General features: G+C 45.5%; 1 protein-coding gene across 1 annotated transcript in view; it reads right to left on the bottom strand.

The window, feature by feature from the left end:
• LOC135084768 (talin-2-like) overlaps positions 1-26205 on the bottom strand; it is a 164299-nt gene that overhangs the window by 55715 nt on the left and 82379 nt on the right. The window contains exons 24-45 of the mRNA XM_063979506.1: positions 25805-25924; positions 24980-25090; positions 23389-23478; positions 22214-22351; positions 20387-20505; positions 18811-18955; positions 17443-17642; positions 16616-16759; positions 15705-15848; positions 14905-15034; positions 13924-14048; positions 13201-13369; positions 11670-11837; positions 10786-10950; positions 9581-9745; positions 8702-8881; positions 7820-7972; positions 5619-5691; positions 5188-5328; positions 4889-5011; positions 1863-1990; positions 896-1027 (exon numbers count right to left, since the gene is read on the bottom strand). Of these exons, the coding sequence (XP_063835576.1) occupies positions 896-1027; positions 1863-1990; positions 4889-5011; positions 5188-5328; positions 5619-5691; positions 7820-7972; positions 8702-8881; positions 9581-9745; positions 10786-10950; positions 11670-11837; positions 13201-13369; positions 13924-14048; positions 14905-15034; positions 15705-15848; positions 16616-16759; positions 17443-17642; positions 18811-18955; positions 20387-20505; positions 22214-22351; positions 23389-23478; positions 24980-25090; positions 25805-25924 (3063 nt within the window). The remainder of the gene's footprint in view (positions 1-895; positions 1028-1862; positions 1991-4888; positions 5012-5187; positions 5329-5618; positions 5692-7819; positions 7973-8701; positions 8882-9580; positions 9746-10785; positions 10951-11669; positions 11838-13200; positions 13370-13923; positions 14049-14904; positions 15035-15704; positions 15849-16615; positions 16760-17442; positions 17643-18810; positions 18956-20386; positions 20506-22213; positions 22352-23388; positions 23479-24979; positions 25091-25804; positions 25925-26205) is intronic.

Here is a 26205-nt window from a genome sequence, read left to right as displayed (position 1 = left end):
GGAACGCGCTTTGTATTTGACCATTGCCGCCATTATTTTTGCTTTGCTAGTCTCTGTCAGTGTCAACTTACATATTATTTAAATAAGCATAACTATGACCAAATTTTCTTCTTCTTTTTTGATGATGTTGGCAATACACGTCGAGGTCGACTTGATTTGTGCCATTTTCCAGTATATAAGTGATACGAGTTACAAAATGAGATCAAGTAATGATATAATGAAGGATGATAGATGATACCCTTTCCCACCCTTTGAGTCTCAGTAAAGTTGTGGTGCTTTACTGAGACCTCCTATGGACAACTTGAGAGAACCAGAAGAATCACGATGCACTGTTTTGCTTCACTTGCCCACACCCATGGACGTTCACGAACACTCAATGGTTAATAATCCACCATTATTATACATTAATAGTCGCCCACACACGAATTTGAGGAAATAAAACAAAACCGCTAACATGACGCTTCAGATTCCCGCCAAGAAGTCCTGACCAAAGGTTTTGCTTTGCTAATGAGCGAAGTATCCTATTGTTGATCTCTTTATATTTGATTTTTAATTAAACTATTCAATTGATCTCACAATATTATGTTCAGAACATGTAACTTCATCTTGTCAAACTAGAATATAAAAGAAATAAAATGATTTTTATTATAATTTTTATTTACTTACAAACAGTCGACCCGAAAAACCCGAAAACCCGAAAAAACCGGTTTAGTTCGGTTTTTAAAAATAAAAACCGAAAAAACCGGTTTTTCCAAACCGCTCGGTTTTTGCATGCCCTATTCGGGACAATAAATGGGTCAGTGCTGAGAAGAAGCAGCGCAAGAAACTCAGTCACTATTGTCTACTAGCCTATAATACCACCTAAGCTCTACAGTCGATGGTCTGTGTTCGTTACCTGCTGCTGCGTGCTGGCAGGGTCGGCCAGCTGCCTGCAGGCGAGGTCGATGGCGGCGGCGGCGCGCGCGAACTGCGCCTGGTCGACTAGGCCTGGTCGCCCGGCCGCGCTCGTCTCGTCCGATATCGCCACCTGTACACAGAGATAAATATAACTGACAAAGGACAGAAAGAAAATATGTTTATATTACAACACCAAAAAAAGAATATGTAATAACTAGCGGCCGCCCGCGACTTTGTTCGCGTGGAGCTCGTTTTACCCCCGTTTGATATCATATTGATAGATGGCTTTTCACGGCTTCCCCCGCATGAATGTTTACGAACGTCAAAAACAGTAGTTTGTCCAGCGCTGTAGATGATTTTAACCAATGATGATAGATGGCGCTTTTTAGACTCGTCGTTATTGCAATTTATTTGTCACATATCGTCATAAATTATAGCCTATTATGTTATTCTGGGTTATAATCAATAATGCTGTAAAGTTTCATCAAAATCCGTTCAGTTGACCGTGAAAGAGTAACAAACATCCAGACATCGACAGAAACATTCGCATTTATAATATTAGTGGGATGTGCCAACCAATAGCAGCAGACTTTGATTGACACTTTTTATGGATTGTCTTTCTGTTAACAAAATAACAAATACTACCATCTAAAGTTGCCGTAGTTTTTTAATATCCGTTAATATTAAATGATGGTCAGCTGTTAGTGCGTGTGTGTGGTCAACTAGTGGTACTTTTACCCCAGTTTCGCCCGAGCTATGGTCGTTGGAAAATCACAAGATATTGTCAGACCGAAGTTCAGAGATGGACTTTAAAAGCTACAGATAAAAAGAAAATAATGCAATATTTTTTTAAAGAGAACCGTTACCCGCTAGCGACCGAAGATTGGGCAGCTTGTGAAATCGATGAGCCTGCTTGGGACGAACTGCTGATTACGCCTAACATTCGAAGCATGTAACATACGTACCAGGTAAGCGGCCTGCGCTGTACATTCCACGAGCCCAGTGACGGCGGCGGCGACAGAACCGACTGAGCGAGCAAACTGCTCGTGCTCGGATCGTTTCACAGCACTTGCAATTCCGGACATTCCCTCACCTGTAAAAGAAGGTGGTTTAGAAAAGAACAAAGTTCTTAAAAGTTTTTGATATTATACTCATAGATGTACCATTTCTGGACATTCCCTCGCCTGTAAAATAAGCGATGGTTTAGAACAAAGTAAATAAATAAATAAAATAAATATCCTTACACATTTTACACTCCGCTTCTAGTCCCAAACTAAGCAAAGCTTGTACTATGGGTACTAGACAACGGATATAAACATACTTAAATACTTTTTTTTTGTAAATACATACTTATTATACATAGAAAACACCCAGTCCAATCCAAACAAATATGTTCATGCACACAAATGTTTGTACTGTGCGGGAATCGAACCCGCTACCTCCGGAATAGTAGTCCGTTTCGAACCACTACACCAAACGGCCGACATAAACTTTTTTATATTATACTACTATATAGATGTACCATTTCTAAGTTTTTAGGTATTGAGAAGACTCAAATTTTCACTGTGTATAACACAAACCCAGCACGTTAGGTGCACATTGTTTGATGAAGCTTTCAGTGGGATCTATGCAGTGTTCTTCACTTTGGATAGACTCATAGAGCATTGCATAATGGGGGGTCAAAAGGTATTGTTCTTGCAACTTACGAACGTGAGTGAGTTTCACTTGTGTGTGTACATGCATTTAACGATAGTGTAATGTCTGTCAAAACTTCTGAAAAAACGAACAGTAGCGAGCCACCACACATGTAAAGCTCACTCGCCTTCGTGAATTGCAGCAACTATCGTAGCTTTTTTGTTGTTGATGGCCAGTAACCTGGGCCTCGATTGCGCTAAAAACTTTTAACTGCAACGCAACTGGACGACGAACGAACTTCAGCTGTTTTGACAAATCCGTATCGCGTCGTTTTGACAGCTAGTTCAAACGAAGTTGTAACGTGAACGGAACCCAAGGGCGCCTCTGAGTATAAGCCTACAGAAAGCTACTCACTGAGTCCCTTGCTCTGCTTCAACATTGCCAAGACACTAACATCGGTTGCGAGGCCGACTGGATGCGCAAGATGGCCGCCGCGTATTCCTTCTGCGTCGTGCTGTACTTTGAGTGATCTTGAGCCTTCTTATGAGACTCATAGTAAGCGACGTCCTTCTGCTCTGTGATACGCTGGCTGACGGTGGATGGGACAGCAAGTTTTTGGAGTGGAGCGCAGCTTGTGACGTCAACAAGTGAACAAACGGCCTCACAAAGAAAGCAGGAAAGCGCTGGATACAAACCGAACGGTAATTTTTATAAATTTCTGCAAGCCGGACAACCTAACTTTCACGTGCAAAACGGTTCAATCCGGTCACCAAGCCGCCAGGAAAAAATTCCTTGCTTGCAACGCAGGAAGTCTATGTTCAGCAGTGGACGTCCTGTGGCTGAAATGATGATGATGATTCCTTTTGCGTCCATCTGCTCTGTGCTAGCAGCAAGTTTTTGTAGTGGAGCGCAGCGTGGGACGTCATCAAGTGTCAAGACACGCGAAGTGCCCCAGCTGTGTGGGCGATGGCAAGATGGCCGCCGCGCACTCCTTTTGCTTTAGTCTACGTTACTCACTGAGTCCCTTGCTCTGCTCCAACATTGTAGAAACATGCGAAGTGCCCAAGCTTACAACGGCTGCGAGGCGACTAGATGCGCAAGATGGCCGCCGCGCATTCTTTCGCGTCGTGCTGTGCTTTGGGTGACCTTGAGCCTTCTTAGAGACTCCTACTCCTAGTAAGCGACCACGTCTCAGATCCGTATGTAGAGAGACGCTAAGTGCCCGAGTTAACAACGGCTGTGAGGGCGACTAGATGTAAGATCAACATGGGAATCATTGGGGGAGGCCTATGCCTTCAGCAGTGGACGTCCTGTGGCTGAAATGATGATGATTCCTTCTGCGTTCTTCTGCTCTGTTCTACGCTGACTGACGGTGAATGGGGAGCAAGTCAAGCGTCATCAAGTGTCAAGACACGCGAAGTGCCCCAGCTGTGTGGGCGATGGCAAGATGGCCGCCGCGCATTCCTTCTGCTCTGTGCTCACTGAGTCCCTTGCTCTGCTCCAATATTGTCGAGACACGCGAAGTGCTCAAGCTAACAGACATATCTAACAGGCTGCGAGGGCGACTGAATTCCTTCGCATCGTACTGTGCTTTGAGTGACTTTGAGCCTTCTTATGAGACTCATAGTAAGCGACGTCCTTCTGCTCTGTGATACGCTGGCTGACGGTGGATGGGACAGCAAGTTTTTGGAGTGGAGCGCAGCGTGTGACGTCAACAAGTGAACAAACGACCTCACGAAGGTTGCAGGACGACCCTGGATGCAGGCCGCTACCAGGTCAATATGGAGAGGCCTATGTTCGGCAGTGGACGTCCTGTGGCTGAATTGATGATGATGACTCCTTCTGCTTTATTCTACGCTACTCACTGAGTCCCTTGCTCTGCTCCAATATTGTCGAGACACGCGAAGTGTCCAAGCTAACAGACATATCTAACAGGCTGCGAGGGCGACTGGATTCCTTCTGCTCTATGCTACTATACTCTATGATACGCTACTCACTGAGTTCCTTGCTCTGCTCCAGCACAGCATCTAGGCAGGCGAAGTACCCGAGCTTACAACAGCTGATGATGATGATGCAAGATGGCCGCCGCGCATTCCTTCTGCGTCGTACTGTTTTTAAATCAACCTTGACCCTTCTTATAAGACCCATAGTAAGCGACCACAACGCCAGCGTCATACAGCGTCACAACTTCGAGCGTAGTCTCCAACTTTCAAAGAAACTGAGGCTGAAACGAACATCCTATGCTACGCTACTCACTGGGCCTCTTGTTTTGCTCCAATATTGTAGAGATACACGTAGTGCCCAAGCTAATAGCTGTCTGTTTCTGCGTCCTTCTGCTTTACTCTACGTTACTCACTGAGTCCCTTGCTCTGCTCCAGCACAGCATCCAGGCAGGCGAAGTACCCGAGCTCGCACAGCGGCTGCAAGGCGACTAGATGCATAAGATGGCCGCTGCGCATTCCTTCAGCGTCCTTCTGCTCTATGCTAACAAAGGCGATTGAGTTTCTTCTGCCATTTCTTCTCAGCACCAGCCCATTTGTCCCGAAGTGGTGGTAGGGCAAGCTAAATTTGGGACGTGTATAAGTGCCCTGGAATGGGCCTACGTACTGAATAAACTGTTGAATTTGCTATCCTACTCTGTGCTAAGCTACTCACTGAGTCCCTTGCTCTGCTCCAGCACAGCATCCAGGCAGGCGAAGTATCCGAGCTCGCACAGCGGCTGCGTGGGCGAATGGATACGCAAGATGGCCGCCGCGTATTCCTTCGCGTCGTGCTGTGCTTTGAGTGACCCTGAGCCTTCTTATGAGACTCATAGTAAGTGACATCCTTATGACAGACACCTCATAAAGTTAGCAGAAAGACGCTGGATATAGGCAAGGTCAATATCGAATGATTAAGGGAGGCGTATGTTCAGCAGTGGACGTCCTGTGGCTGAAATTATAATGATAACTTCTTTTACTCGTGTGCTTGACATTCACTGGTTGGGTTGCTGGCGGTCAAGCTGTAGATCCTGGCTACACAGAAGTTGCAGCGGTGGGAACGAGTGGTGGGAATAGTCTCGTTATGCTCTGCGCTACGCTACTTACTGAGTCCCTTGCTCTGCTCCAGCACAGCGTCCAGGCAGGCGAAGTACCCGAGCTCGCACAGCGGCTGCGTGGGCTACTGGATGTAAAATGGTCGCCGCGCATTCCTTCTGCGTCCTTCTGCTCTATGCTGAAAAAGGTGATTGAGTTTCTTCTGCCACTTCTTCTCAGCACCAGCCCATTTGTCCCGAAGTGGTGGTAGGGAAAGCTATATTTGGAACGTGTATAAGTGCCCTGGAAAGGGCCTACGTACTGAATAAACTGTTGAATTTGCTATCCTACTCTGTGTTACGTTACTCACTGAGTCCCTTGCTCTGCTCCAGCACAGCATCCAGGCAGGCGAAGTACCCGAGCTCGCACAGCGGCTGCGTGGGCGCGGCCAGCAGCGGCGCGGCGCCTCGGATACGCAAGATGGCCGCCGCGCACTCTTTTTGACCTGGAGCCGCTTCTGTGCACACGTCCACCTGGAAAAAGAGGTCTGTTACAGCAACAAATAACAACATTGAGGGACCTCCTATACTAGCGTCTTTAGTTTCGAACAACGTTGTCTTGTCGCAGCGTTGAAACGACACTAATGTCCGTTTTCACCATCAATTCCTAATTTTTAAGTGACCCCTATGGTAACAAATAATTACGTTTTTGTAATGTGAAGGGAGGAATCAGCTGTCACATGGTATGTAATTTTCGGCAGCGCGTCTGTCGCGCTGCTAAATCGCCTAAGAGCGCTTTCATAAATAGGCATTTTTGTCGCGCGGTTGTAGTGCTTCTAAGTCGCGCTGCAGTCGCGCGACAAAAAAGCCTAAAGCGCTCTTAATGTGAAAGAAATCTTAGGGCCAAATAGGTAAAATACAAACTTGATGATGATAAAGATGCTGACTCATGACCTCACGAGTCTACTAAAGCAGATATCAGCAGCACTCTTTTCGCGGATGTCTTAAAGGCGACTTAGGGACGGATTTTGATGATTACGAAGATGATGATGACTTACCAGCCTATTAATGCGGTCAGTGACTGCTCTCGCAGCCGCAATGAGCTAGTTGTTGGCATTCGGTCGCTTGAGGACCTACCTAACTCACTAACGATGACGTCTAACAATGTCTTAAAAAGCAGATGATTATGATGACTCTCCAGCCTATTAATGCTGTCAGTGACAGCTCTGGCAGCAGCGGTGAGCTGGTTGTTGGCATTCGGTCGCTTGAGGACCTACCTAACTCACTAACGATGACGATGAAAGATGTCTTAAAAAGTTGATGATTATAATGACTCACCAGCCTATTAATGCTGTCAGTGACAGCTCTCGCAGCAGCGGTGAGCTGGTTGTTGGCATTCGGCCGTGCGAGGTCCTAACTCACTAACGATGACGATGAAAGATGTCTTAAAAAGCAGATGATTATGATGACTCACCAGCCTATTAATGCTGTCAGTGATAGCTCTCGCAGCAGCGGTGAGCTGGTTGTTTGCATTCAGCGGCGTCAGGTCCTACCTAACTCACTAACGATAACGATGAAAGATGTCTTAAAAAGCAGATGGTTATGAAGATGATTAATGATATTGACTCACGATTCTATTAATGCTGTCAGCAGCAGATATCACGACCACTCTTCCAGTGGATGTCTTAAAAGGCGATTTAGGGACAAATATCTTAAATTTACACATTTATTTATTTATTTGTTCATATTTTTTTTTAAGTAACTGTCCTCACCATAGGTTGTCTGGAAGAGATCGCTTCATAGCGATAAGACCGCCTAGTTGTACCTTGTGTGTTCCTTTTCTTTCTGTTCTTATCTTTGGTGTGCAATAAAGTGTATTTATTATTATTATTATTTGTTTTTTGGGAAACATACAGTTACAATATAATTTAACATGTTGATGATTATGATGATGATGATGACGACTCACCAGTCTATTAATGCTGTCAGTGACAGCTCTCGCAGCAGCGGTGAGCTGGTTGTTGGCATTGGGCCGCTTGAGGACCTACCTAACTCACTAACGATGACGACTAACGATGTCTTAAAAAGCAGATGATTATGAAGATCATGATGCCGACTCACCAGTCTATTAATGCTGTCAGTGACAGCTCTGGCAGCAGCGGTGAGCTGGTTGTTGGCATTGGGCCGCGCGAGGTCCTAACTCACTAATGATGACGTCTAACGATGTCATAAAAAGCAGATGATATATGAAGATGACCAATGATGAGCACTCACCAGCCTATTAATACTGTCAGTGACAGCTCTGGCAGCAGCGGCGAGCTGGTTGTTGGCATTGGGCCGCGCGAGGTCCTGGCTGACGGCCTTGGCGGTGGCCAGCAGCTTGGACGAGTTCACCGTCACCGACTTCATGGACGTCACCATGAGGGTCTGACGCCCGTATTCACAAACGATGCTTGCTTAAGTGAAGTAGCAAATCGGACGCACAGTGTTGAATAGAGCTCTGATTGGTTTGTGTGTCACCCTGTGCGTCCACGCGCACTGTGAGACCTCATAGTGTTTGTGAATACGGGCGTGAGTCACTCACTAATGATGACGAGTCTGTTATTGCTGTCACAGCAGGTGTCAGCTGATTGTTGGCTTAGAGCCACGTCCACTCCTCCCATGGATGCCTTAAAGGCGACTTAGGGCTAAATAGGTGAAGTTTGAACATGTTGATGATGATGATGAAGATGTTGACTCACTATTATAGATCAATTCATCCACGAAGACGCGCCCCACCATTCTTCCGCTAATGTTTGAGTGTTATCGGTACACGCTGAATGCTCCATGAGTGCACACGCACACTACAGTAATGCCTTACGGCTTGCTCGGACCACACTCCCCGCACCCCGCGCGACCGGGACCAAACATTGCTGGGGCAAGGCCGAGTGGATGAAACGATCTATAATGCTGTCAGTAGCAGATATCACGACTCCTCTCTTGGATGTCTTAAATCTTAAAGGCCGGCAACGCACCTGTAACGCCCCTGGGTCTGCGGGTGTCTATGGGCGACGGTAATCACTTACCATCAGGTAATCCGTCTGCTTGTTTGCCTCCTGTCATATATTAAAAAAAAGCAGATGATAATGAAGATGACCAATGATGATGAGCACTCACCAGCCTATTAATGCTGTCAGTGACAGCTCTGGCAGCAGCGGTGAGCTGGTTGTTTGCATTCGGCCGTGTGAGGTCCTGGCTGACGGACTTGGCGGTGGCCAGCAGCTTGGAAGAGTTCACCGTCACCGACTTCATGGACGTCACCATGAGTCTGACGCCCGTATTCACAAACGATGCTTGCTTAAGTGAAGCAGCAAATCGAACGCACAGTGTTGAATAGAGCTCTGTGATTGGTTCGTGTGTCATCCTGTGCGTCCACGGGCACTGTGAGACCTCATAGTAATGTTTGTGGATACGAGCGCAAGTTACTCACTAATGATGACGAGTCTGTTACTGCTGTCACAACAGGTGTCAGCTGATTGTTGGCTTAGAGCCACGTCCACTCCTCCCATGGATGCCTTAAAGGCGACTTAGGGCTAAATAGGTGAAGTTTGAACATGTTGATGATGATGATGAAGATGTTGACTCACTATTATAGATCAATTCATCCACTCGGACGCGCCCCACCATTCTTCCGCTAATGTTTGAGTGTTATCGGTACACGCTGAATGCTCCATGAGTGCACACGCACACTACAGTAATGCCTTACGGCTTGCTCGGACCACACTCCCCGCACCCCGCGCGACCGGGACCACACATTGCTGGGGCGCGGCCGAGTGGATGAAACGATCTATAATGCTGTTAGTAACAGATATCACGACTCCTCTCTTGGATGTCTTAAATCTTAAAGGCTGGCAACGCACCTGTAACGTTGCTGGGACTGCGAGTGTCTATGGGCGACGGTAATCACTTACCATCAGGTAAACCGTCTGCTCGTTTGCCTCCTGTCTCATATAAAAAAGAAGATGATTATGAAGATGATCAATGATGAGCACTCACCAGTCTATTAATGCTGTCAGTGACAGCTCTGGCAGCAGCGGCGAGCTGGTTGTTGGCATTGGGCCGCGCGAGGTCCTGGCTGACGGCCTTGGCGGTGGCCAGCAGCTTGGACGAGTTCACCGTCACCGACTTCATGGACGTCACCATGCGGGTCTGACGCCCGTACTCACAAACGATGCTTGCTTAAGTGAAGCAGCAAATCGAACGCGGTTTGTGTGTCACCCTGTTCGTCCACGGGCACTGTGAGACCTCATAGTAATGTTTGTGGATACGAGCGCGAGTTACTCACTAATGATGACGAGTCTGTTACTGCTGTCACAGCAGGTGTCAGCTGATTGTTGGCTTAGGGCCACGCCCACTCCTCCCGTGAATGTCTTAAAGGCGACTTAGGGCCAAATAGGTGACGTTCAAACATGATGATGATGATGAAGGAAGATGTTGACTCATGACTTCACGAGTCTACTAATGCTGTCAGCAGCAGATATTACGACCACTCCTCTCGTGGATGTCTTAAAAAGCTACTCAGGGAAAAAATCACTTCGGAGAATATGCGAAAGAATTACACGAACTAATTCCACCAGCCCCCTTCCATCATCGGGGAACCAGACGCAGGTTAGTGTACCATCCCTACATTGTCGAAATATCACCAGCTCGCACTAAGCGTTTCGATGACTCTTTTATAATGCGAACAGCTAGGGACTGGAATTCGCTGCCTGCTGCTGTCTTTCCCGAAGACTATAATCCGGGCTTTTTCAAGGCGAGAGTGAATAGGCACTTATATGGCAGATATGTACCATCCTAGACTGCATCCCACTCAACATCAGGTGCGATTGTGGTCAAACACCTGCCTTGTTATGATGATGTCGATGAAGATGATGATGATGACGACTCACCAGTCTATTAATGCTGTCAGTGACAGCTCTGGCAGCAGCGGTGAGCTGGTTGTTGGCATTTGGCCGCGTGAGGTCCTAACTCACTAATGATGACGACTAACGATGTCTTAAAAAGCTGATGATTATATAAAGAAAATGAAGATGAAAGGTCTTCACCTTAAAGGCCGGCAACGCACCTGTAACGCTGCTGGGACTGCGAGTGTCTATGGGCGACGGTAATCACTTACCATCAGGTAAACCGTCTGCTCGTTTGCCTCCTGTCTCATATAAAAAAGAAGATGATTATGAAGATGACCAATGATGAGCACTCACCAGCCTATTAATGCTGTCAGTGACAGCTCTGGCAGCAGCGGCGAGCTGGTTGTTGGCATTGGGCCGCGCGAGGTCCTGGCTGACGGACTTGGCGGTGGCCAGCAGCTTGGACGAGTTCACCGTCACCGACTTCATGGACGTCACCATGCGGGTCTGACGCCCGTACTCACAAACGATGCTTGCTTAAGTGAAGCAGCAAATCGAACGCGGTTTGTGTGTCACCCTGTTCGTCCACGGGCACTGTGAGACCTCATAGTAATGTTTGTGGATACGAGCGCGAGTTACTCACTAATGATGACGAGTCTGTTACTGCTGTCACAGCAGGTGTCAGCTGATTGTTGGCTTAGGGCCACGCCCACTCCTCCCGTGAATGTCTTAAAGGCGACTTAGGGCCAAATAGGTGACGTTCAAACATGATGATGATGATGAAGGAAGATGTTGACTCATGACTTCACGAGTCTACTAATGCTGTCAGCAGCAGATATTACGACCACTCCTCTCGTGGATGTCTTAAAAAGCTACTCAGGGAAAAAATCACTTCGGAGAATATGCGAAAGAATTACACGAACTAATTCCACCAGCCCCCTTCCATCATCGGGGAACCAGACGCAGGTTAGTGTACCATCCCTACATTGTCGAAATATCACCAGCTCGCACTAAGCGTTTCGATGACTCTTTTATAATGCGAACAGCTAGGGACTAAAATTCGCTGCCTGCTGCTGTCTTTCCTGAAGACTATAATCCGGGTCTTTTCAAGGCGAGAGTGAATAGGCACTTACAGGGCAGATATGTACCATCCTAGACTGCATCCCACTCAACATCAAGTGCGATTGTGGTCAAACACCTGCCTTGTTATGATTATGAAGATGATGATGAGCACTCACCAGCCTATTAATGCTGTCAGTGACAGCTCTGGCAGCAGCGGCGAGCTGGTTGTTGGCATTGGGCCGCGCGAGGTCCTGGCTGACGGACTTGGCGGTGGCCAGCAGCTTGGACGAGTTCACCGTCACCGACTTCATGGACGTCACCATGAGGGTCTGGGTCTCGCGGTCCTGGGAGCAAAGAGTAGCATTTAGGAGATAGCTCATTCATTCATGTATCCTAGCTGTAAGATAGTACAAGATTATTTTTAAAGGCCCGATTCAACCCAACCGGGTCTATGTTTGAGACTCCAGATTGTTTAAAACCTTAAAGACTTGAAACTTTTATCCGAGAATAACTCCTGGTATAACTGGCTCATTGACAGTTTCAGTATGGGAAATATGTCAAAATTGACGATTTATTCTGAAATTAATCTACTCTTGTTTTGTTTTTTGTTTGGTCGAATCCACCCTAAGGCGTATAGTAGAAATATTAGGCTATTGTGCGCAGGTTAACACCCTAGTTGAACTCTGGCTTATTTTGTCATTTAGTATGGAAATGTGATTTTAATACAGTTCATCCTTTTTATTAATAAGGGCGAAAAGGTTTTATACTATTTTAAGAATAATACAACCCGGTCGAGTTAAATGCGGACCTGACAGCTGTGACGTCACATCGCCGCTATGGTACGGACGGGGCGAACGCGGGTGCGGGTGAATGCAAGAGAGTCGCATTCCAGCGTGGTGCGCAGTTAACTCGATCGGGTTGTACACATTCCTTTCAGCCAAATGACGTCCACTGCTGGACAAAGGCCTCCCCCAAGGCTTTCCATAATGAACGGCCCTGCTCTGCCCGCATCCATGTTCTTCCCGCGACCTTCACCAGATCGTCGGTCCACCTAGTGGGAGGCCTGCCCACGCTACGTCTTCCAGCCCGTGGTCGCCACTCGAGAACTTTTCTGTCCAAACAGCAACGTGGGTATTGAGCTATCACGTGAGTGTAGCGAGTGTATGGGGCCTTATACACTCGACAGCAAATAAATCGCACCACCCGCGACAAGCACTTTCAAACGTATGCATCCCCACTTCACATAATTATTGGTACCATTCAAAAGCCCAGTTCTAAACTTCATTTCATTATAGGAAAGGTTTTTACCCCAAAAATGTTTCTTTAGAAGGATCCAGAGTCACTTCTTCAAAAAATAGATAGTTACGCTTGAGCCAACTTTTACGGCTATAAAACTGTTAAGTTGGGATTAATCGCTATCCATCTGTTAAAGAGGACACGTGTGATCATTATTTGGTTTTATAACCATAAAATTCGGTCTAATTGATCCCAGAGGTGAGCCCAAAGTGAGGTCTTTTTTCAAGTCACATTTATGGTATATGTTAATCATTTATTAAGAAATTAAATGTGTTTTTCTTTAAGGATATTTATTGGGCTTTCAAATAACACCAATATTGTTGGGGCACCATTATTGTGTCAAAAGAAAATCTTTAAAGTTCGCGTCGTGGGTGGTGCGATTTATTTGCTGTCGAGTGTAGTTCAGCTCACCTCGGTCTGTCCAGCCATCTCCATAGCGACGGATATGAGCCGGTTGTAGGCCTCGCCGAACTGGCGGCCGCTGGCTCGCAGCTGTTGTGGCTTATCCACTCCGCCTACTACGTCAGACGACGCTGTGTTGAGTTCTACTGCCGCTGTGTTCAGTTCTGATTGCAGCTCGCTGTGGATGACGAAATAAATGTAAGTTTTTGCACGAAGTGTTTTGTATTAGAAATTTTAAAAGTGGTGCCAAATAAAAACGTTTTCTTTCTTTCAAATGTTCATCATTTTAGCCACAGGTTGTCTCCTTCTGAACATAGGCCTTCCCCAATGCGCCTTCCTGCTACCTTTATGATGTCGTCGGTCCACCTTGTGGATGCATGTCCCTCTTTCTCTTACAAAAACTTAATAGTTTATGGCTCAATTCGACCAAACTTTTATCCGAGAATAACTCCTGGTATAATTGTCACATTGACAGGTTTCAGTATGGGAAATATGTCAAAATGTCGAATAACTGACGATTTATTCTGAGATTAATATTTACGTCTTGGTCGAATCCACCCTATATCGACGATACGATATCCACCATTTTGATTCCGCTAAAAACATTTTCAAGTAAAATGTTGCAAAGACGAAACCATATTATTAAGGTTCTGAAGGTGAAAAAGTTTTCCTGCATTACTGGATCCCGTAAAACTAAACTACTATGGGAAAGGGCCCTAACACGCAACTTACCCATAGCTCTTGTCAGAAGGCGGGAACTCTCCCATATTCAGTATATTGAGGGTCTCGTTGATGTTTTCAGCCGCCGCATCCAGCTCTGTCTGCGAGGGGACTGCCTCCAATGTGGATTCTAGACGCTGGTGGACAAAGGGTTAATTATTAGCTTTTATACGCGGCATTTGAGTTGTGAATACTTATTATTATACTATGGTGTGGGTTTCGATCTGTCGTAGAAGACCGGAATATTTTTTTCTAGTAAAGCCAAGACAACGGAAGTAGTGAAAACAATCTTAATTGAAATAAAGAGTATGTTTTTTTACTAAATCCCCATGATATATTCTGACGTCACTATTTATTTATTGAGGCATACCAACAACATTACATACAAAGTAATTACATAAAAATCTTACATAAATAGAAGTTTAGTGTGTATGCATGCCAGTAACAGGTACACACAGCTTTGGCCAATATACAATGAGGGTTTTCGCGATTGAAAAATCCGCCAGATGGCAATACGTAGACGCGAGGTCCAAATGATGCATGATTGGTTATTTTTGACATGACATTGACAGATATGTCAAAATCCACCAATCATGCAGCATTTGGACCAGTCTACGTATTGCCATCTGGCGGATTTTTCAATCGCGAAAACCCTCATTGGTTTATAATAAAATGGCCTAACTACTTAAGTGGGGGTTCGAGCAATAGTGTGATAACCACCGATCAATAAGTTCATTTAAAACCGTGCGAAATATAAAAATGTTTATTATACCTACCTACAAGTTGTACGCGAAATATAAAAAAGTTCATTGTACACCTACAAGTTTTACTAAATTGTGCTGTTTATTTATTTATAGAACGGTAGTACCAATCACACTATTGAAACATGTTAACAGTTATTAAAGTTGTTGTAGATTTAGCAAGTGTGTATGAGGAAAAGTCAAAGATAGCTGATTAGATATGTTTCTGTTTGTGTTGTCATCTATCACCAACCTCGGATATGTCTTTGGCGATGGAGACGATGTGCGCGGTATCCATTTGCTCGGAGCTGGAGAGGTACGTCTTGACAGTTTCAACCAGCGTCAGCGATGACGTCAGCACTTGGCGTCCCGAGGATATTACTCTGTGGACAAGTTCAAATATTGCAGTCAGATGTTTTACACAAGCAAAGAAATATTATAACTGCCAAAGAAGAGAAATGATGAAATCATCATTATGGTCTTTGGCGAATAGTAGTTTTTTTTGTGGCTGAAATAAAGACGAAAAAAACAAGGAAGCAGTAACAGCGCCTTCGCCAACTCAGAATGGTAACAAAAAAGCTTCGTCCAGCAGTACCACGCAGTATCTGTTGATAGACTTCTGTCCAGCAACGGGCATTTTCCAACTAAGAAAAAGACGACAAAAAGAAGGAAACAACATCAAACAGTAAATCAAGTCTTTGGGGAGACCCTCCCTTGTTTAGTAGGGAGGTGTTCTTTGGGCTGAAAAGAGGAGAAACAAGGAAGCTTGGGCCAGAAGTGATCTTCAGTAGTCTTTGGGAGAAGTTTCTGTCTAAAAGAAGTCGTCTTTCAGCTCTAAGAAAGAGACGGCAACATCCAGCATTACACTCTCACGCACCTGCCCGGAATCCTTGGAAGAAGTTTCTGTCTAAAAGAAGTCGTTTTTCGGCTGTAAGAAAGAGACAGAGAACAGTACAAGTCTAACAGATCACTCTGTGGAGGGTGCGCGTCAGCTCGGGTTGTCTTTGTCTAGCAGAAGTCGCCTTTCAGCTGTAAGTAAGAGAGAGAACGCACCTGTCCCTCCTGTGTGGCTCGGGTTGCGTGGCCACCGCTGCTCTCACGCCGCCGCTGAAGTCCCGCAGCGCCGCCGCCAGCTCGCCGCCCGCTCCGAGGCGACAGCTGGATACCAGCTGAGACGTTGATGAGGCCGAGCGAGCGCTTGAGGGAGGAGCTACTTCTACACCTGCTGAAGTCTTGAAAGCGACGTGAGAGAGGAACCACACCCATTAAAGACTGGCAACAGCGTCGCCAGGTCACTAGAGAAACAAGAAAGCTACTCCAGCAGTACACTGCACCCTAATCCAAGTAACTAAGAAGGCTAATAAGAAAGCTACCGCCAGCAGTAAGCTACACCTGCTGAAGTATCTTAAGAGCAGCTACCAGCTAAGAAAAGTAACAAAGGAGTTACATCCAGAAGTAAACTATCAAGAAGCGACCTGGAGAATATCTGAATGGCAAAAGAAGAGGGTCAAGATAGAAGAAACATCTAGCAGTCAATCAGTGCTGCTTTGGAAGCAGCCTCTTTGTCATAAGCATCTCCCAGCTAAGAAGATGAGAGGAGCTTTATCCAGCTGTCATTATACACTAAGCAGTCTGCGGTGGCTAGCTAGCTAAGAAGAAAAGAGCGCTGAATCCAGCAGTGCTCTTCAATAGTCTTGGGAGAAGCTTTTGTCTAAAAGAAGTCGTTTTTCGGCTGTAAAAAAGGCGACAGACAACAGTACAAGTCGAACAGATCACTCTGTGGAGGGTGCGCGACAGCTCGGGTTTGTCTTTGTCCAGCAGAAGACATTAAGGCTCGAAGATGAGCGCTGGCTAGCTAGCTAAGAAAGAAGAAAAGAGCGCTGAATCCAGCAGTGCTCTTCAGTAGTCTTTGGGAGAAGTTTCTGTCCAGCAGAAGTCTTTCGGCTGTAAGAAAGAGAACGCACCTGTCCCTCCTGTGTGGCTCGGGTTGCGTGGCCACCGCTGCTCTCACGCCGCCGCTGAAGTCCCGCAGCGCCGCCGCCAGCTCGCCGCCCGCTCCGAGGCGACAGCTGGATACCAGCTGAGACGTCGATGAGGCCGAGCGAGCGCTTGAGGGAGCAGCTACATGTATACCTACTGGAGTCTTGAAGGCGACGTGAGAGAGGAACTACACCCATTGAAGACTGGCAACAGCATCGCTAGGTCACAAGAGGAACAAGAGAGCTACTCCAGCAGTAAACTGCACCCTAATCCAAGTAACTAAAAAGACTAACAAGGGAGCTACGTCCAGCAGTAAGCTACACCTGCTGAAGTATCTTAACAGCGGCTACCAGCTAAGAAAAGTAACAAAGGAGCTACATCCAGAAGTAAGCTATCAAGAAGCGACCTGGAGAATATCTGAATGGCAAAAGAAGAGGGTCAAGATAGAAGAAACATCTAGCAGTCAATCAGTGCTGCTTTGGAAGCAGCCTCTTTGTCATAAGCATCTCCCAGCTGAGAAGATGAGAGAAGCTTCATCCAGCTGTCATTCTTTATTAGCAGTCTCTACGTTCAAGCTCCCCGATGGGCGCCGTCTAGCTAGTTAAGAAGAAGAAAAGGGCGTTGAATCCAGCAGTGCTCTTCAGTAGTCTTTGGGAGAAGTTTCTGTCTAAAAGACGTCGATTTTCGGCTGTAAGAAAGAGACAGAGAACAGTACAAGTCTAACAGATCACTCTGTGGAGGGTGCGCGTCAATTCGGGTTGTCTCTGTCCAGCAGAAGACGTCTTTCGGCTGTAAGAAAGAGAGAACGCACCTGTCCCTCCTGTGTGGCTCGGGTTGCGTGGCCACCGCTGCTCTCACGCCGCCGCTGAAGTCCCGCAGCGCCGCCGCCAGCTCGCCGCCCGCTCGGCCGCAGCCCTCGCCCGCTCCGAGGCGACAGCTGGATACCAGCTGAGACGTCGATGACGCTGCCGAGCGAGCGGCATTGCGCATTGTTGCTGATGCCCACTCCTCCTGGAGATGGAGAAATAACTTTTGAGTCAAGCCTTTGTGATAGGACAAAAATGAGACATGTTCTTTTCGAGAGCAGCTCACTTGCTTTTGCGATAGTGACGCCATCTGGTAAGCGTTAAAAGCAATACAATGACTATTGCATTTGAATAGCGCCACTGTAGAGTAGGGTCTTGTCACTCGTCAATGGAGCCATATAAAGAAAGCTAAAAGAATAAGTAGTATTGGCAAAATAGCAAACTGACATTACAACTAGTTTTTACAAAAATCTATGGGAGACCGACCGACCGACATAGCTCGCAGAATTGCTAAAATCAAGTGACAGTGTACAGTTCTCGAGTGGCGAGCACGTAGCGTGGGCAGGCCTCCCACTAGGTGGACCGACGATCTGGTAAAGGTCGCGGGAAGAGCCTGGATGCGGGCAGCACAGGACCGTTCATTGTGGAAAACCTTGGGGGAGGCCTTTGTCCAGCAGTGGACGTCATTTAGCTTTTAGCTGAAATGTCGGGAGCCTGTTCAGCATATTTTTATTTTAACCTATAGTTATGTCTGCTCTTGCTATGTCCACCATATTGTGCTGAATAAAGACTTTCTTAATCTTATACATGTCAAAGCTAAAATCTGCAAAGTCATGTCAAAGTCAAAATTTCTTTATTTGTTTAGACTAATAAATAGTTCTTACAAATCGTCATTTTGCTCTTAAGGAGCCTCTACATGTCTCATAATCTTTTTACCCTACCAGCGCTTCGAGACCAACATTTGGCAAGTGCTGAGAAGAAGCGCCGCAACAAACTCAGTCACCACTGTCTGCCGGTTAATATAAATAAATATAAATAGCAGTAGTAGGTACATTCGATTCAGGAGCAGTTCACTGAATTTACCATGCATTCTTGTATGGTGTATCATAAGAATGGGTATACAAGATTGCGTGGTATATTAAACAAGGTAGTGACGTGCTAATATCTAGACTTACATATTAAGGTACTAGTAGAAATGACTCGCATACATAAATTTGAATAACTTGGATTGACCAGTCCCCGAAAGCAGCGCCTGTTCACAGACATGACGAGTGAACCAGACATCGCTTCACTCGACCATATTAGAGGGAATGTAACGCTGGGAATGCATGCTCCTTCACTGGCCCTAATGGTCCCCATTTCCCCACACTCACCGTCTGTCCAGGCAGCGGGCGCAGCTCGAAAGCCTTCGCCGCTCGGTCCAGCTCATCCAGCTCGGCTTGCAAGCTGCGGATGATCTCGGCCGCCGCGTCTAGCTCCAAGCCCTTGCACGAGATGCGAGCGCGACTGACGGCCGACCTGTGGGGAAAGGGTATTTTGAAGACATTTATTCTTTGAACGATGAAAGGATTCATTCATATTAATATAAGGATACTGAGAATTACTTTCCTTTCCTAATCAGATTGACTAATTCCTAATACGAGTGTGTATTTGACTATAAGTATGCTTACTTTTTATTCAGAACAACAAACTAAATTTGTACAAGTAATTTACAAACTTAAAAACTAAACTATATACAAAAAAGAAATACAATATTTGCAAAAAAGGAAAATAAAAGTTAAATTAAAAAAGAAGATTAAAAGTATTAATTGTGAAAAATCTAAAACGTTAAAATAGCGGTATCGTTATAGTAATGAGCTGCTGTCATAGTGACATTGACGTAATGTCAATGTCACACGAGAATCAACCGTCAGAATAGAGGGCTCTGCGCGTTTTTGTGCTAAGTGATGAATTGTATTAAAAATAAGGCAATATAATGTGAAAGTTAAGTATCCAGTGTTTTATTTATGAGAATAGATCTACCGGCCTCTAATAAAAGATAGAGAAGAGAGGGCTTAGTGTGAGTTTACATCAACGTCATATGAAGATTGTAGTTCTTGAGAGTTTCCACTAGGGGCGCTGTACAATCCGTCGAAAACTCACACTACGCCCCCAGATCTTTCAAAAATGAACAGAATTGAGAGTTAGTTGGACAGGTTTGTTGCAATGGAATTATGGTCATACTAGCTTTTGTATACGGTTTCGCCCGCGTACATTCCTATGCAACGAAAGCTTGAAGCAGGTCTTGTAAACCTTTCGCTATCTTTGTTTGATGATTGAAGGTCGCGGGAGGTGCCTGGATGCGGGCGGCGCAGGACCAGTCTTTGTGGAAATCCTTGGGGGAGGCCTTTGTTCAACAGTGGACGTCATTCGGCTGAAACGAACCAAACCTATTCAGTGATCGGTCACTGCTTGTTCGTGAATTCTTTGCAATCTTTGCGGATTAGCCATGTCAGGCTGCGTGCTCGCAGCTATAGTCTGGTCCGTGAGCACGTAGAATTTTGTCCAATGACCCCCAAGCTACCCATCCTTATCGCTCGCTGTCGCGCTCGCACACTCACTGCGGGCGCCCGTCGCACAGTCGCGACAGCAATATAATTACGCGCGAGCGATAAGAATGGGTACGGGACTATTCCCACCTGTCGTTCCCACCACTGCAACTCCTGTGTAGCCAGGATCTAGAGCTTGACCGCCACAAAAACCCAACCAATGAAGGTCAAGTTTGTCCCGGGGGAAAGTTAAACTGTCATTGGACCCGCAACGAAATTAATCAGAAGAACATAGGAGGAGTTCGAAATTAAGGTTCGACTTCCCTCCATTGCAATAATAAGAATGGGTAGCTAGGGGTCATTGGACAAAATTCTACGTGCTCACGGACCGGGCTTTAGATGTTTGAAGATGACGTCATACCTGAGCTCGGCGCAGCTGGTGGCGAGGCGCTGCGTGCTCCCAGCTAGATGCTTGCCGGCGTGGCCTTGCTGCACTGTTGGCAGTACTGCGCGCGACGCTGCGATCACGTGGCCGCTTGACTGTTAAAATAAAACTCATGTTAATAAGTTATTTCTGATGACACACAAAATACCAATAAGCAGTACTTTTGACAGATGTTCTTGACTTTTTTTGTTAGTTTCCATTGTCAAAGCACGACACTCTAAAATCGCTTTCACATTTAGGCGATTTAGCAGCGCGACAAACGCGCGACAGACGCGCTGACGAAAATTTCATACTATGTGACAGTTGATGCCTCCCTTCAGATTACAAAAACACCGCTACCGCGCTATAACGCCCTAATGTGAAAGCGCTCTAATTAAACAAAAACAAATAGAGAATTTAGCATACTCTCCCCACGCTGTTGACCAGAGAGAATTTGTCTTTGCGACATCCAAAAAACATAAAAAGAAGTACAGAAAAAGAAGTGGAAAGGGCTTCCACTCGGTGGAACGAAAATCAGTGAATACCGCTGAAAACACCTAGACGCGGTAGTTGTAGAAATCCTTGGTGAAAGCCTTTTTCCAGCAATGGACGTCCTTTGGATAAGAGGAAAAATAAGATCTAGACCTAAGTCTAGTCCAACGTGAGACCTTCTCGCCTCTCTAGCACTGCTTTAAAGACTATATAGATGACCCACGCTGAACTGTCCCACCAAACTCAATGACAGGGGGGCGCTACCATCGTTCAACTATATGGTTTCCAACATGGCAAAGATCGGAACCAGCGATCTCGTACTGACAGTGGCGCCACGCTGTCAATGTCATGGATAGGACAGTTCAGTATTTTGGAACTATACCTGCAGGCTTCAGAGACTGAGATGACATCTTAAGTAGCCCTGACATTCTCGCTAGGGTTGGCACAGAAGGGTGGCAGACACGACAGGGCTATTTCGAAATGCTTTTGTAGCTTCGGGTCTATCTGTCACTGTCACTCATGCTGGCATCTCACTTATGTGAGAGGGACGGCAACATTCAAAGCTTCGGAGATCCTAAGTAGCTCTAGCATTCTTCCTTTGAAGACTATACCAGCAGGCAGGCTTTGGAAGCTGAGATAAGCAGTCCTAAACTTTTATTTGTCTCCGTCACTCATGCTAGCATCTCGCTTTGCGTGAGAGGGACGACAACACAGGTGCTAGGCAGCTGCAGCATCAGCACTGTACCTGCAGCAAGGCTTCGGAGGCGGAGAGGAGGTCCTAAGTAGCCTTGGCTTATTGCTGGAGGGAGAGAGTTGGCAGAGAATTTGTTTTGTGACCTTTCGTCCATCGACCGGTACTGCTGCAGAGTGAGGGTGGGTTTTAAAGACGGAGACGAGGTCCTATGTCGTTCTAACATTCCTGCTTTAAAGGCTATACCTGCAGGAAGGCTTCGAAGGCTGAGATGATATCTTAAGTAGCCCTGGCATTCTCGCTAGGGTTGGCACAGAAGGGTGACAGAGACAATAGGGCTATTCCGAAATGCTTTTGTAGCTTCGGGTCTATCTGTCACTGTCGCTCCTACTGGCGTCTCTCTTTGCGTGAGAGGGACGACAACACAGGTGCTAGGTAAAGCCCGGTCGCCGAGCACGTAGAATTTCATCCAATGACCCCAAGCTACCCATCCTTATCGCTCGCGCGTAATTATATTGCTGTTGCATCTGTACGACGGGCGCCCGCAGTGAGTGTGCGAGCGCGACAGCGGTAGCTTGGGGTCATTGGACGAAATTCCACGTGCTCGGCGACCGGACTACAGCTGCAGCATCAGCACTGACCTGCAGCAAGGCTTCGGAGGCTGAGATGAGGTCGAGCTGGGCGGCGGCGGCGCCGGGCCTCGTGCTTGACGCCTGCGCCGCGTCCAGCACGCGCGGGACTTGGGAACTGAGCGTCTGGCACTCTTGGAGGAGCGTCTCCTGCGAATAGAACATGCGGTTGTAGATCTTAAAGACATAGATGTAAGGCTGAAAATGTTTGGAGTGGTATTCAGGCACGATTTCATCTTAGGCTGATGTCGCTGACCGACGTCGGCGACGCGTACTAATATGCACTAGTTCTATGTAAACATCAGCGGCTGAAGACAGCGCTGCAGTGCGGTGATTCATAAAACTAGGGTATATTCGTAGGCTATACGTATGTCAGGAAGCGACGTCAGCTTAAGAGATCAAGCCTTAGCGACAGGGCTCACTGGGCGACAATCGCGGCAATTAGACGCCGCGCTGTCACTTAGGCTGTTTTTTTAGTGTCACGCGGATTTTCAGTGCGGATCGCTCCGCACAGCCGATCTGTATGAACTGCTAGGGAGCGAGCGGTTCCTCCGGACCGCATTACTCTAAAACGCTCCCTAGAAGTTCATACAGATTGGCCGTGCGGAGCGGGTCCGCACCGGACGGTCCGGGTGACTCTAAAACCAGCCTAAGGCTGAAAATGTTTGAGGTACCATTCTATATGGTGGAAAGGGTCGTCTCAGTCGTTTTGGGGCTCTTTCACGATCCACAAATTAAATTCTAATAATTACTTCCTGAATAAGGCCCGGTTTCCACCGAGGCAGAGCGGAACGAAAGTGTTTTGAATAACCAATCAATAACCCAAACCAATCCTGGTTTCCTGAATAATGAAATATGATTGATCTAACACTCTCACGTGATGACACTGGCAAGACTTTAATCACATGACTCTGAAAATGTTAATCAGGAGAACTATGAAACTTTACTCGGAGATAGTGAATGTCTCAGATCATCCTTGTTAAGATGCCAACATAAATAATCAACGCAATAGCACAGACATGTTAATTTTGAGATAGCACTTATTTCCGTACAATAATTGCACAATGGCTAAAAGATCTACACAACAAGATTCCTCAATTTATTTTAAACCTTATCCTTCAGACAGCAAGGTCAAAATTAACTATAAACTCAGCACACGAAAGATACATTACATAGACAATTCTCACCTGTGAGTATTTGTTGGTGTTGTACTGAGTAGCGTTCTGCGCCGACGTTATCATTTGGTTGGCGCTTGAAGCAGCTTGGCGGGCGCTTTCCTGTGGGAGAAACAGCAATATATTCATCTTTTCTTCCACGTTCCCACAAGTAAAATGCAGGGTGTAGTTTTTATACATAGAAATACCAAGGTGGCGTCTAGGAATATAATTACGTGCGAGTGATAAGGATGGGTAGCTTGGGGTCTGTAGACGAATTTCTGTCTGCTCGGCGACCGGACTTTGGTAGTATTTTGAGGACATTTTTTTTTTTTCAAATATTCTACCGTCTATGTTAATGCTATCTTTACATATAGACTAAGAGCTAGTGTCCAACCGAAACCGAAACCGAAACTTCCTTACAAGGCTCATATTTTAAGGGAAAAATAAAGAAAAAGTTATTATAATCAGTCAGTCTTTATTGTTTTCTCTTTAAATTGCATTATTTAAAGAGAATTTAACTTATAAAGCACCTTTTTACTCTAAAAGGTATCAAATTATGTATTAAAAAAGAAAAAGAAGGATTTATAGTCTAGATTTTTTTTAATTACTCGCAATATTCAGGACATCTACATAACCCGTCCCATAGTCGGCTCTTTTACCTTAATAATTTCTCAAAACAAAATTGGTAGTACGTACCTAAGTTAGTATCTACTGTACTTGCCACTTGGATACCTTGGTGATAAATTCTAAAATGAACTTTGAAACTCTGAATCCATAATATTATCACCATGAAATGCACTACAGTCATTACTAACTACCTAACTAATGTTTGTTTACGTATAGCATTTGCGAACAAGAAAAAATGTATAGGTTAGATTAAACTTGATTATACTTTTATTAGTCATATTGAATATTTTTTTTTAATGTTTTCTACTACTGAATAAAATTTACCAAATTCAAAATAAATCACTCGAAAACTCGCCACCGAAACAAAACAAAAAAAACAAGCGAGCGAATCACGACATTGGCTCTGATCGATCGGATTCATTCACTCATTCAACGCGCCGAACATGATCGATAACAGCGCGGAAACTCCCGAATGCACATTCGGTTTCGGTCGTAGTTTCGGCAAGTTTGCCGCCGAAAACGAAACTAAACCGAAACTCGTGTTTTTACCGAAACTTAACCGAAACCGAACATTCGGTCGGACACTACTAAGAGCTGGTGAACGCCAGACCTACGTTATTTTATAAAAGCTGAAAGTTTGTCAGCGTATGCTCCCAATATAGGATAGAATGTTGGTGAATCATGAAGTTTGGGTCATCGTGGCTTTGGCAGCTATCCTAAAAAAACTGTCTTGCATGGAGTTGGAACTGTCAAAACTGTCTGGCTGTTGCGGAAACAACTAATCATTGTCCAAATATTAAAAATCAGATTTTATGGTATAACCTAAGTAGAATTACAGTCTTTTGAATATACAGAAAAAGCCACAGTAAAAGTTAGGCTTACTGTGATTCACACAGTGTACCATTGGTTAAAACGGTGTCCACGCGTACGAAGTCGCGGGCGGCCGCTAGTAAATAAATAAAATACACATAAGACAGTCACTGAGTTATCTTACCTGTAGCCTGGCGACCTGCGAGCCGATAATGTCCTGTCCTTGCGCGTAGTCCGCTGTGATGTATCGCACTTCTTCTGCCGCCTTGCGGAGGGCGTCTTGCTTCTCGCGGTCCTGGGGGATATAATAAACCCTATAGTATGTAGGCTTTATACACGAATATACGAGTAGCTTGCCTTGCGAACTAATATTAAAAAGTGGTGAAAAAAATAGAAGAAGAAACTTTGTCATCATCATGAGATTTTTAGTATCTTCTGCAGGCAAGACGACTTTTTCCAATTTATCAGTCAAGTGGAGAATTTAGCCTACGCTCATGAGTCGGGTTGAGGAGGACTGATGTTCGCATAATTTTGTCTATTAATTAAAATTCAAGGAAAGTAGGAATGGTTCTACTCCTGGTCCTTGGTCAACTTCTTATTTATTACAAGAAACACATATTAAATTGTAATTTTATATTTTTTAACTCAGGTGGACCGACGACATCATAAAGGTAGCGGGAAGGCGCTGGACGCAGGCCGCTACCAACCGGGCAACATGGAAAGCATTGGGGGAGGCCTATGTTCAGCAGTGGACGTTCTATGGCTGAGATGATGATGATGATGATTTTTTAACTCGGTCTTGTAAATTTATAAACCAATAAACCAAACCACACGTCTACAAGAGATTGTGAAACATTTTGATACAATTTCCCAAGTATAAACGGTTAACACTTTATTGGACACCGGCTACGTTATATCATAGCCACCAAAAATTGAACCTTATTAATTCAAAACAATTCAAATGCTCTATGTTAACGTGTTATAGGTTAAATAAAAATTAAGTACGTACCTGTGGCGACGAAGCACACTGTCTAGCCGCTTCCACCATCCTGGCAGTGGCATCGGCTAACAACTTGGCGGCTGCCAACAGCTTGCGTTGTGATTCCGAAGGCTGGCTCTCTGCTTCCGTCTGTGAATAAAATGTAGTTCATTGTATACAGGGTTGGGGTATCATCTGTTTGAAGTCAGAAATGAGGTCAATTTTTTTTTATGTTACCGGAGGCAAACGAGCAGACGACGGATCACCTGTTCTTTTCTCTTCTATATTGACAAGAGAAGGGAAGGAGAAGTGAGCTGTACTTACGTGCTCTTGCAAGATTCGATTTTTACACCGTGAGGTAAGTAGAACCCAATGTTAGTGGAGGGATTGTATCTAGTTCGAGCTCAAGATAGGCTGGTACCCTGATATCG

The sequence above is a fragment of the Ostrinia nubilalis genome, chromosome 27 (genome assembly GCF_963855985.1).
Source record: "Ostrinia nubilalis chromosome 27, ilOstNubi1.1, whole genome shotgun sequence".
NCBI classification, from domain to species: Eukaryota; Metazoa; Arthropoda; class Insecta; order Lepidoptera; family Crambidae; genus Ostrinia; species Ostrinia nubilalis.
The sequence above is the reverse complement of the archived record's forward strand: the minus strand, read 5'-3'. Positions and strand labels throughout refer to the sequence as shown.